The 13,117-nt window shown below is 39.6% G+C and overlaps 1 protein-coding gene and 1 long non-coding RNA gene across 51 annotated transcripts in view; one reads left to right on the top strand and one right to left on the bottom strand.

Moving 5' to 3' along the window:
• Window positions 1-477: 477 nt before the first annotated feature.
• ANK3 (ankyrin 3) overlaps window positions 478-13,117 on the bottom strand; it is a 543,412-nt gene continuing 530,772 nt past the window's right edge. For 46 of the 50 annotated variants that reach the window (XM_072995141.2, XM_078390918.1, XM_078390937.1 and 43 more), the window contains 5 exons: window positions 12,302-12,406; window positions 4,866-4,949; window positions 4,646-4,705; window positions 3,066-3,151; window positions 478-2,091 (listed from right to left, as the gene is read on the bottom strand). In XM_072995141.2, coding sequence (XP_072851242.2) covers window positions 3,083-3,151; window positions 4,646-4,705; window positions 4,866-4,949; window positions 12,302-12,406 — 318 coding nt within the window. In that variant the 3' untranslated portion in view covers window positions 478-2,091; window positions 3,066-3,082. The remainder of the gene's footprint in view (window positions 2,092-3,065; window positions 3,152-4,645; window positions 4,706-4,865; window positions 4,950-12,301; window positions 12,407-13,117) is intronic. The other 4 variants (XM_072995143.2, XM_072995145.2, XM_072995147.2 and 1 more) reach the window with 4 other exon arrangements.
• On the top strand, window positions 6,159-11,497 carry LOC144588323 (uncharacterized). The gene is made up of 2 exons (XR_013543833.1): window positions 6,159-8,738; window positions 9,414-11,497. It is a non-coding gene; the product is annotated as an uncharacterized LOC144588323 (long non-coding RNA).

Here is a 13,117-nt window from a genome sequence, read left to right as displayed (position 1 = left end):
TTTGAGCCACGGCCAGGCTTCTTCACCCCGCCCCCTTTTAAAGTAGAGTTGAGGAGCGGGAGGAAGGAAGGCCTGAGTTTTGACCCCAGAGCTCAACCCACAGCCTTGTATTGATTGGCAGGGTAGAACTCAGCTACGAAATAAGGCTGAACGAAAGGAACCCCATGGTATTCCAACCAATCTTGCTCTTTCTTTTCTTTCCTTTTTTTACCTACAAAATTCCTACTCCTACTGTCCTGGATGTTCTAATAGGTTGTTGAAAGCACCCCTCATAACACTATTTGGATATACAGTTACTGGGTGATTTAAAAGACAACAGGTCAAAGAATGTTAAAGAGGGGAACATGAGCAGAAATGAATTTTTTCATGTACAGTGACCACCAGAAGCATACAGGCCATTTTGCAATCTTATTTTCAGCGTACCTTATGCCCACTATTTCCACAGGAGCATAAAGAATGCTACTATATACATGTGAGTGAAGAGTTTTAACACAATTTATTTTATGTTTAAATAATCAACTAGATCATCCAGTGTTTGTGTTTTCATACATATGTAATTAGAGCTATTATTAATGAATCCTGTTTTCATATGAAGATAATTAACAAATTAAAATATTTCACCAAAAACCCAAATAAAAATGCCCTTTAAAACACAGCAGCCTTAACAACCTAATATTACACTGCTAGGATGATTACAGATGATTGGCTTACTTAAAGATTCTACATCTTAGAGCCAGTACACAATACAGTAATATTTTTACAGCGTGCTGCCAGTCTGTTAGCTAAGAATTTCTCTTCTTTTCATTTTTTAAAAAATATCCCAAACTTGTGCTTACAAGAGCACCAACCCACTTCTAAAAGCTTGCAAGCATTTCCCCTGGTATAAAGCAAGAACAGATAGCACCCCCCATCCCCATAATGCAACTACTGTATACGTTATGATTTCTTTAAATTTCAGGTAATTTCCATTGAAAAAATTGGCAACAGCAACAAATATTAGATGAAGGGCTTTGTGTTTACAGGTAAAGGGCACATTCGGCCAAGCACTGCTGCGCTGCAACCACTCTCTCTGTCCAGTTGGGCTTGTGCCAAGAGCTGACTGCCAGCTCCATTTCAAGGAATGGGAGGCATGCGGCAGCTGTGCTTGGTGGACTGCACCCCACAATCTTACTTGTCATGTTGCGGTCTAGTGTTTGCAAAACTGGAAAAAGATTTCTTCAAAATAAGGTGAAACGCATGCATCAAAATATTAGTACTCTGCAGGAAAAAAAATTTTTTTTTCACAGAACTACAGAATTCCTCATCTTAGGAATCATTAAATTTGCAGCAGATTTTAAAGATTTTTTTTGTTTAAAATCAAGCTAGCTTTTTTTGCATATACAAACATTATAATTGCTAAATATACAAGAATCTGTGAAGATACACCCAGAGTACTCCTGCAGGTGTAGCCATTTGAGACACTGATTTCTGTTCAACGTGAATGCAATATTCCACTTGTGAGCTAAAGAGGCAGTGCCTTATCAACATTTATTCTATTTCTCCTTAGAATTTATACAGTGTTATTTATTTACAGTGAGACGATCGATGTTATTTTTTTCTTTAAAAAAAGAAAGAAAAAAAGAAAGAAAGAAGAGAGTGTTTCATTACCCTGACAGTTTGGGTCCAAGAAAAATAAGGCGTACTGTTGTGGATTTTAGTAAATTTTAGTGTCTTTCTGTGGTTTGAAACATTTCTTTTCAGTGTCGTTACATCCCTTCTTGCTACAGGAAGTTTGTTTTGTGATGGTACTGCGTTGCTTCAAAGAAGCTTTCCCAGTGTGGTATCTTGTAGACATACAGCATCATCTTCCATTGCACACTCTCCAATGCCGTGAACAAAAGTGAATTTCCATGCTCTTGTAGAACTGGATCATGCTAAATTAAAATTAATTTTTGTTTTGCTCTGTTTTATTCTTCACATAAAAACCATGCGGTTAATGTGTGGAAGCGGCAAACACACACACACACACACGCATTTATCAGTGACTTGGTGATTCCTGTTGATTCTTCTCGTGTTTCTCTCCAGAGTACTGGCAGTAAAAGCACACACAGTCTTGGTTTCAAGGTGGGGCAGGAGTTGAGAAAAAGAGAAAAAATACAAATATCAGAAATGCACATTTGGAAAGCAATTGACATTTCAGTCCTCTACTATTTGCAATAACCACTCAATATCCTTGAACCAGCAAACTGAGGCCATATTTGGTGATGCTTATCAGCCATAGTCTATCCAATGTACTTGTTAGGAAGAGGCATTCTGACACAGTTTGCCAACACCCAGTGTATACACTTGTAACAAAACTGAAATATACTCAAAACTAGAAAAACATTCTGAGCTAGCTAAGCACTAGATAATCTTTAAGACTGCGAAACTTACACAAACACCAATAGGATTCCAACCACAAGATTCATGTGTAACTCTAGCTACTGTTTCTAGATATAATTTCTGCCACTTGGGCTCTATTCCATGTTTGCTTTCATGTCACTCTTAGGCCAGAATCCTGCTCCCTTAGCAATTATGTAAGGATAACCACATAAACATGTTTCCTCCTCTAGCAGGCCCTCCTTAGTGCAAGTGGGTACACACTGATCGTGAAATCAATTGTGCAACCAGTTTCATGACCCATCTTATGAAGGGTATAAGATTTTGGCCTTTTCAATGCTTCAGGTCACACACTTGGGCTTCCTGGTTTATTCACCTAACATATGATTGGAATAGCACTCCTCCATCTGTTGGGGGATTGCAACACCCATCAGTCCTAACCAGCAGAGCCAAGAGTGAGGGCTGAGGAAAAGTGGAGCCCAACAGCATCTGATGATGCATGTTCTAACCACCTCTGCTTTTTGGGCAGAAGCTATATATTTGAATTAAGTATGTGGAAAGGAGAGGTACATACATGCGGAGATTAATTTCTGATAGCAATTAATGAGAATGTGATAATGAGAACAAGCTCCAGCGTTTGCACTCTTTGCAAAGACTCCAGTTTTGTTTGGAATATCACCAGCAAATTCCTATTGTATCAAACTGACCGTTTGCGGTTTGGCCGTTATGAATATGTCGTCTTCTCTACATGCCGGACTTCCTTCTTTGTCTTCATCTTATATCCTTCTCCCTGCTTTAATGAAAGAAAGGATACACATTCAGAAATCAGGCAGAGCTTCCTATCAAACTGACCTTTAGCAGGTCCCATGTTGCTGTAATGGGGTAAGGTGAAAAGCTGTTAAATCAGAACACTTTATTTCAGAGACAAACAAACAACTGCCTTAGCCACTCTGATGAGCTGCAGAACACCAAACTTGCAGGTTCATCTCTGTATAGTAAACACAGCACTACGATATTATGAACTGCATGCTGAATTGGGGTGCCACCATACAAGATGAATATTCTGTCAATATCCCAGGGTGAGTTTCCTTAACCTCATATAGAATTCTGAATTTTCCGCCTTTCTAGAAAGTCAAATTGACAGATACCTGCTTACTGGGCACCCCAAATTAGCAGATGTTTTGGAAACAAAAGCCCATTGTTTCTAAGAAGGCAGTAAGAATTCAGTTTCAAATTAAGAAATTAGTAATGGAGGGAAAGATGGGAAAGGGGAGGGGAAGGAAGGCCAGAAAATGTATTTGCCAAAACAGAACACATATGAAACATATTTAAAGCACGGACACACAGCACATATCTTGGTTTTTGCCCTGTTGACAACCTAAGGTAAGGCCACAATTCTAGTAATGAAGCCTCAGTGTTAATGTAGAAGGACAGATTCTGTCCAGATCAGTACTGAGGTCTGTGACAAAGGACAAGATGGTGCCTCACATTCTACAACTGAATCTTCATTCAGCTCTGCTGAGGGCAGCATGTCGCTTAGAGCAGGGGAAGTGGCATGTGGGCACAATCCTTCTTCCAGTCTATGATGCATGCCTGTTGAGGTTCTTGTGGGCTGTCTTCCAAACCTCTGGCTTCGTATTTGCAGTGTCAGCCATCTGCAGTGCAATTTTAGTGCATGTTTAGGTTTACTTTGCTGGTGCATCAGTGGTGCACAGGGGATTATTCCCAGTTGCTCAGTATTGTAGCCTTACCTACGAGAAGCCTCACTTGAAAAGATCAGAAACCTAGCCTTTCGAATCTGCACTCTATCGCTTTCCCTCTAGTTTGTATAAGAAACTGGATGGTTGTGGACGGGAATAGCTAGAGCCTAAATCCCAAACAAGAGCAGACCACGGAATCATCGACACTTATATAAGTGCTTACTCACCATTCAGCAACTGTTTCAAGTGGGTTTACTCTAACTGGGGCCAGCCAATGAATTTAGACCTTACTGTCTTTAGGCTCAGGCCCAGCAGTTTGAAATTACTGTTTGAGTTGTAATATTTTGTACAGATGTCTCCTTAATCCAAAATCCTGCCACCAAAAAGGAATGCCTGCAAGACCTCATCATGTCTGAGTTCAGATGCACAACTTGTCAAGAAGCACAAGCAAGCTTGTTTTGCACAGCTCAATGTTAAACTGCAAGCTGCCAGATCTTTAGCAAAAATCCTTAGTTTTTGGAGAGCCAACAGACACTTATTCGCTACCCTCCCCCCCCACTCCCGCTTCCCACACACACTTTCGTTACCATGTCGCTATGTTTTTTCTCATGTGGGATAATCACACGCCTCAGTACTTTGCGAGTAACCTGTGGGAGGCAATATAGGAAAAACAAGCATCGATTGATTTTGTGTCTGACTCTGGAAAGACAAAGTCGATGTAAAAGTAATCAAAATAGAGGATTTTTTTTTTAAAAAGGAGCAGGGAGAGAAAGAGAGAGAGAGAATGAAAGAGCAAGGCAGGATTACTTTTCGAGTGACGATGTTGCCTTCTTCATCAGTAAATTGTTCTTCGGTAACTGATTCCCCAGGAATACTTTTTGCTTCCTCACCCTAAAGAACGTGTTACAGTATTAGCCAGGGTCACCCATATTCTCAAACACTTATTTTCCAACAACACAGCAAGCAATTGAAGAAACATGCCAGGCCAGATTTTATTTGCTAGGAACAGTCTCCACAATGTTTTATGACAAAAATAATTGTGCACAATTTCCACAGTGTAAGGTCACATTAATAATAAATAAAAAATAAATAAATAAAATAAATAAATAAATAAATTAAGAGTCTCTGTAAGATTTCAGCCAAGCAGAAATCTTCATAGAATCATAGTTGAGCTGGAAAGGGCCTAGAAGGTTGCCTGATCAAGAAATGAGATAAGATTAGGAAGGCAGGATTTGTTCTTGACAAATCCACGTTGGCTTCTAGTTATTACTGCCTTGTTTTCGAGGTGCTTGAAGGATGACTGTTTTATAATTTGCTCCAGAATTTTCCTTAGAATTAACTGTCAGTCTGACTGGTCTGTAGTTCCTAGGTTCCTTCTTTTTGAAGACAGGAACATCAACTCTCCACCAATCATCCGATACTTCACCCATCCTCCACAATTTGAAGAAAATAATAGACAGTGGTTCTGTGATCTCTTCAGCCATTTCCTTCAATATCCTTGAAAGCAGTTCATCTGATCTCGGGGATGTGAACTCATTTAAAGTAGTAAGGTACTCCTTGACTATCTGTTTATCTCAAGCTGCAACTGCTGTTGGAAAACTCACCAATCTTCATTCTCCACAGTATTTGTCTGAGGGCACTGAATGTGCATGCACAATTTCTCTGGATCCTAGCCACATAACAGTGCTAGCATACTCAAACAAACGGACCACTATCCATAGTGACTTTCTTCTGCCCACAAAAGCCTGCTTGTAACAGCAAAGAGCTACTATCTGTGTGAAAGGATATTTCCACATGGATAAGCATCTCATTAATGACAGAATAGCAGTGCCATCTTGTACAAGTTTTCTCAGAAAGAAATGCTGAGTGGGGCTTCTTCCTGGAAAGAACTGCAATTTCTAGTGTGACAGTAGATCACACTAGAGTAGATCTGCTGAATCAATGGAGATTTGGCAAGTCAACTCTTCCCTGGATTTCATAGAATTTACAGAGGAGTTGACTTACCAACCCCCCATTGATTAAATGGGCCTTCTTTAGTGTGGTTTATTATGCCAAACAACAAGATTTTGACCATTGTTCAAACAGCAAATCTATGGTTTAGGGGGAAAATAGGGATACATCTCCTTTCCTGCTGGCCTTCATGACAGACAAAAAATTGTGGGCCCTCCTCTCTCCACTGGCTCTCTAGCTTTGGGGCATTTTTAATTTCCATTAAAGTCCTTCTTCTTGCTGCTTTGGAACCTACTTATATAGGATGGTGACCACATTTGTATTTTTACTCTTTCATGAGCTCTGCTGGGAATCTCGACCGGCTATTCTGGGGGTAGGGAGCAGGGGAAGGAAAGAAAGACATTCTATATAAGCCTAGAGTGATTGTATAGACCAGATGGGCAGGATACAAATCAAATCAAATCAATCAATCAATCAATCAATAAATAAAATTGTAGCACACAGAAGTAAGACTTCTTAACCTGTAACCCATCCTGCTCTTCAAGCTGTAAAAGCTTAATTTTTACAGAGAAGATAGCACAGTTGGAAGAGATACTGATGCCTAACAACCTGTTCTCATGCGCCAACTTTCTACATTCAGCGAGGTGTTCTGTCTTAAGACAGGTGAATAAATGCATACATTTAAGGTGGAGCACCACCGTATGTTCAGAAAGCAGTTTGCTAAGGCCCAGGGAGTTTCTCTTAGAACACGAAAGCCAAAAGCCTGCATTGTGTACAAATCTATCCAAATGACTTGGGACAGAAATCAGAGAACCAGCTGGCTATGGCCACTCATGAACCGCAGAGGAAATGGCCTCCACCAAGTGCACTGAAGATGCAGACAAACTGTTACATGTTGTTTGCTTTCAGATAGATATTCAAGCATGAATCATTCTTAAATTACTGGAGAAGAAAGAAAAAGAAAAGAAGAAATAACCCTCTGCAGGTCCAGTCATATAGCTTGACTGCTCATGAAGAGGGCAGCACACTTCTTCCTGCCTGAAACTGGGGAGAAGCTTTAACTAAAAAGTCCCCACCCTCAGGCAAGATCTAGCAAAATGAATGGGAGAGCTGAACATGGAGAACCTGTGGTGTCAGCAACACAAAGCATCAAAAAGAGTAACCACGATGCTTTTTTGTTGTTGTTTAGTCATTAAGTCATGTCCGACTCTTCGTGACCCCATGGACCAGAGCACACCAGGCCCTCCTGTCTTCCACTGCCTCCCGGAGTTTGGTCAAAACCACAATGCTTAAATAAATTAAAGTTAAATAAGCCATATAGTCATCAATGTCTGTTTTATCTGAAAGGCTGTAAAAAAACCCCGAGTTTATGAGATTTCAGACAGATGCAATAACTTTGCAAACTTGGTGAAACGGACTTTTAGAAAATTTATACCTACAGTGGGGTCTCTACTTAAGAACTTAATCCATATTGGAAAATGGTTCTCAAGTTGAAAAGTTCTTATGTTGAATCTGCATTTCCCATAGGAATGCACTGAAAACCATTTAATCCGTATCTGCTCTTTTCCGTCCATAGAAACTACAGTGGTACCTCTACTTAAGAACTTAATCGGTTTTAGAATGGTGTTCTTAAGTTGAAACGTTCTTAAGTTGAAGCAAAATTTCCCATAGGAATGGACTGAAAACCAATTAATCCGTTCTGGCTGTTTTTTTTGTTATGTAGAGGTGCGTTCGTACATTGAAGCATTAGTTCCCATAGGAACTAATGCAAAGCTGGTTAATACGTACTCTACCACTAGGGGGAGAATTTTTTTTAACCTAAAATGACCTAAGGTTAAAAAAAGAGCAGGAAAGGTTCTTTTTTCCTGTTCTTATCTTGGATTTCTGTTCTCAAGTAGAAGCAAAATTTAGCAAATGGAGCTGTTCTTAAGTTGGATTGTTCTTAAGTAGGGACGTTCTTAAGTAGAGACCCCACTGTACTGTCATGACCAGAAAGGCTCTAAGACTAAAGATAAACACATTTTAGACACAAGAATGCAGATTTATTTGCTCAAGTATCAAAGGGCCAGATCATGTGGCAATTCTTGTACTCCTTCCTCATCCCCTTTTTTATTCAGCCTCTGAGACCCTTTACCATCCCCTGTGGAAACTTTAGCCATATTCCCTGGGCCAAACACCAGCATTTCTACCCTTTAGCTGGAAAGCATATGGATTCTCACTTCCCGCTAATTGTTTTAGTGCCATGGCTCTGTCTCCCAGAGCCATGGAGCTAGAGTGGGCAGGGCCAAGGATTGTACCTATGAGAGAAAAGCTGAGGAGAAGCTTGGGAGATAGGTGAAATTTGCAAATGTGAGTGAATACAGTGGTGCCTCGCTTAATGGGCACTCCGTTTAGCGACGAAATCGTTTAGCGATGACTTTTTCGGAGTGTTTTTGCGCTTCGTTTAGCGATGTCCTTATGGGCGATTTTCGCTTGGCGGTGGTTGGGACCATGCTTCGCATAGCGATTAAATTTTGGGTCCCCTGTTTCACTTAACAATGGTTTAAACAGCCTCATGTTTGCTGTTTTTTAAATGTTTTTCTGTTATTTATAAAGTTAAAGTTTGCTGTTTAAAATGTTTGAAATCATAAAGTGCACTTAATAAACCCTTTGTTAACCAAATTTGACTTTGTTCTGACTCTTTTTTAATTTGTTGTTGTATTTTTTCCCCCATTGAGATGCATTGAATAGGTGCAAGAAATAGAAAAGGAATGGCAGATTAATATACAAAGGCTAATATTAACAGGGTTTCAGCAAGTGAATGCAGGTCTTAGCAAAATAGAAAATTTGATGAAAGGGACGAAAGAGGGGACAGTAGATGCCAAACAAAACTTAAATGAAGTTGTACAGACTTTAGAATCGTCTGTATTAGACATGACACCAGGTAATATGAATGCAGTAGAGAGTTATCCAGTGACCCATGCAGCTTCCAAAATTAAAAAGCATTATGACAAAAATCTTAAGGAGGCAGAGATACTGAAACCAGATAATTTTATGGTGAAAATATGGGAAGTGAAAAAAATGGATATTCTGTCAGATGGGCTGAAAGACTGTTCAATTCAAAAAGAAACTGAACGATGGGATGTATCGTATAAATGGCAGCAGCTACCAGACAATGTTGGAATAACATAGAATAAAATTAAAATTAAATGATAAGATAAAAGCAGGAGGGTAATCAAACTGTGAAAAAGCAAAAAGTTGATATGTATTAGTAATATGAATTGATTGGATGATGTTATACTTTATGCTCTCCTATCCCCCAAAACCATTTTTCCTTTCCTATCCCCTCTTTCTTTCTGTACCCTCTATCCCTGTTCCTAAATAAAATAAAATTATTAAAAAAAAAAAAAGAGATGCATTGAATAGGTTTCAATGCATTTCAACTGGGGAACCGCGTTTCACTTAGCGATGTTTCCTATGGCGATTTTCGCTTAAGAACGGCAATTCATTCCTTTTGGAACGGATTATCCGGTTTTCAATGCATTTCAATGGGAAACTGCATTTCGCTTAGCGATGAAATCGCTTAGCAGCGATTTTTTCGGAACAAATTAACATTGCTAAGTGAGGCACCACTGTAATTAATCCATTTGGCTCTGTGATGGGAGCCCTGACCTTTTTGCTTGTTAACAGGAAAGCAAGGTGATTGGCTGGGGGTTGCATGTAGTCAGCCTATTCTGGAACCTGAAGGAGGAGGGAGTTGGAGGGTGATGAGAAGGCTAAAGAAAAAGCGTGGCTGTTGGGTTGTTGTAACTGAAGAACAACTGAAACTTAGACTTGTTCTCAAGTTGATGTTCCTATTAATAAAAATATATCATTTTCATTCTTTAGTCATCTGGTTTAGTGTGGTTAATAGCTGGTGTCAAAAACATTCCTGGAAAGTTATTCTTAAAAGTGACAAACCTGGGTTGGGTTGGGTCACAGGCTCTCTGCGAAGGTGACGGACAAGGGAAGCCACCTAACTGCTACTGAATCAAGTCCTGTCACAATCAAAACCTAGGTGCATTCACAGGTGTGTGCCTCTTGATTTTGGCACTGGAAAGTGTAGTACCCATGATTTATCACTTGAGAATGGTTTCTGTCTCTAGGGATCAAAATGGAATTTAAACTATCAACTGCTAATCCAGCCTTTCTCCAAGAACAGCATTAAGATTGGTAGATAAAGATGGCTCAACAATACTGCTGTATCTCTGTTATGGTGATTTTCTGAAATAAAGTGCATTTTTAAGGCAAAAATAATCATGCAGATATTTACATGTTTAGAGTTCTGTTTCTACACCAACAGTCTTACAGAATAGGTTTTAAACAATGCCAGACCTCAGTAAATACAACTTTCTTAGGCAAGGCAGATGGGCTAGTATCTTTCTTTTCCACCATCAATCAAAGAATCCTTTTCAATTTCAGCTCAAGATGCTGCATGCTTCCAAGGATCAGTGAGAACGTTCTAAGAGCTGCAGGAAGCTAATGAAGCACGTTAATCACAAGCTATTTGGGAGTCACTGTTACCCATGCCATAAACAGATACACTATACCCTGTGAGAGGTTGCTGATGGCCTCCCTGACAAAGGACAATTGTTCAGCAAAGCTTTGATACTGCCATATCAGTGGCACCCATTGATATACCAATCCAGGAATATGGATTGTCCTGGTGGTAGATAAATAAATAACAGAGTTATGCTTCAATGCATACAGCTTCTTCTTCTTTTTTTAAAGGAAGAACATAAATATAGATGCACAGAGAAACTGAAATCTATTTCTTGTACTTCTGGATGTATATCTGTAAAATTATCAGTGCTGTGAAAAATAAACAAATCCATGTTTCAATGGCAAGCTCACTATTTTTCACTAACAAATGTAGATGTACTGAAATATTTCAGATTTTGTCCGAAGCCACGTAGAAGGTTCTTGTTCCTGTGTTAAATACACGTGCCATTAATATATGAAACAAAACCATGCCTGACTCCGAGACTAATCGTTTGGGGAAATAATATATTCAACCCACGGCAGCCAGATTTTTTTAAACAGAGGGCAGATAATTACAAACTAGTGAAATCAGCTGTTATGGGAACATTTCCCATCGAGTCCAGTAGGAGCCCCTAGGCAAATCATTGTGGCAAAATAAAAGGGATTTTCAAATGTCTGATGTTAATGAAGTCATTTTATGCTTTTTCATGTAAGACTCCAAACAGAATTATCATTCTATGCACAGGATTATGGGTACATTCTGTATCTGAAACAAGGGCACCAATAAATTTTTATCTCCCTTGAGACCAAACTGCTTTACAAGTATCTGAAATTGTGCTTTTCACATTTTCATCTGTAACAGCACACAAAGCATTCTGATTTATTTATTTATTTATTTATTTATTTATTTATTTATTTATTTATTTACTTACTTACTTACTTACTTACTTACTTACTTACTTACTTACTTACTTACTTACTTACAAAAATTGCTCTTAATTGCCAAGATCACTTGTGTAGGTACTTTAAAAAAATTGTGACAGCAGCTGCTGCTGTGATAGCTCAGAGTTCAAGAATGCTTCAATGAGTAATTACGGTAACATATATGTATATTTGTACGAACTGCCCACCCTTGAGTCAGGTCTGGGCAGCATATGTACCCCCTATTGCACCCATCTTGAATATATGGTCATTACCTCTGGCATGAAGCAAAGAGGTGGCATGGCAGCACCTCTCCCTCCTTCCCCACCAAATGCATTTCACAGTAAAACAAGGCACATGGGAAGTGCATGCCTTGCTTCTAAAGCAGCATCATGCTCTGAAAGTGTACTTGTGTTTTTAAATAAAGGGTGCATTTCTTGTATTTCTTGTTTTTAAAGGATAGGGTAGGTGGTGTTCCCCTCCCCTACTATTGCCAATCCTTGATTTACACAGCTGAGAAGAATGATTAGAGGGAGAGAAAGCTAAAATAGTGTCCTTCAATGATGATACTCCTCAAGCTGAAAAGTTGGGAAACTGCTCTTGTTCCAGTTTAATTTTACCATAGGCAGCTGTATTTGTATATATTTAGTTTTTATTTATCTACAAAGAGGAAGCCATGCAGCACACCGTGGGATTCTGAGACAATCCATTGTGCAGTTTTGTTGTTTTTCACCACAGATCCAAAGGGCTGGCCATTGGTTATGAAATACATAGCATACTGAAAGCAGGAGGAGTCTACTTGTGAGCAACACTGTATTAGCACCACAGTCCAAGACCAACTTCATGCCATAGAAACTACAGGCCCGTGATACCTTCAGAATCAAGCGCCGTCGATAAACCCTCGTAGTGATTCTTTGTTCTTCATCTGAGCTTGAATCACTCTGAATCTCAGTGTCACTGTCACTGTCACTATACTCCTGATAAATGCAGTTTTTAGTACATTTTACCAGCTCATTTAAAAGACAAACATGAATCTGAGCAGGAACAAAGGGGGGGGGAAATAGTTATTCCCAACATTAGTTCATCCCCGAAAATAACTTCCTGGGAGTGTGTGCAATTTTGCACAAATTTTCGCTTCCCATTCCTTGTTGGCCATGGCAAGCTGTCTGTATATCAGGAGCCAGCTTCAGGCTTGTACACTCTAATTCCCCCCTTCACCTTAATTCGGTCCTACCCATGAGTCACAAATACTGCACTAATCAGGTGTCCCTTTAAGTAAGGCTTGCAAACCACCATCCCTTCAAACCATGGTTGGAAATTCTGGTTAAGATGGCAAATGATGGTTAACATTTGAAAATGATTACATTTAAAGTGGAATGCTAGTGTTTCTGAGGCTGGCTCTGATTTGTCAACAAATATTTGTAGAAGGAATGGATGTTCTTGGTCATAGGATTCTGAAGCAAAGAGAAGTTCATAGGAAATTCACGGGGAAGATCAGACAGACTAGAGCCTTTTCTGCACCTTCCTTTCTCCTAAAAGATCCTGGGAAAAGTGGGATCACAACATCTGGCCTCCCCAAAGTCCCATTTCTGGGGATCTATGGAGATTGGTGGAAAATGGTACCCAGGGATACTGGTTTGTATCATGACCAGAGGGCTCTCTACATGGGGCAGTTAGCTTTTGGGGCC

This window comes from Pogona vitticeps, chromosome 3 (genome assembly GCF_051106095.1).
Source record: "Pogona vitticeps strain Pit_001003342236 chromosome 3, PviZW2.1, whole genome shotgun sequence".
Lineage (NCBI taxonomy): Eukaryota > Metazoa > Chordata > Lepidosauria > Squamata > Agamidae > Pogona > Pogona vitticeps.
This window is presented reverse-complemented; position numbering and strand designations above follow the sequence as displayed.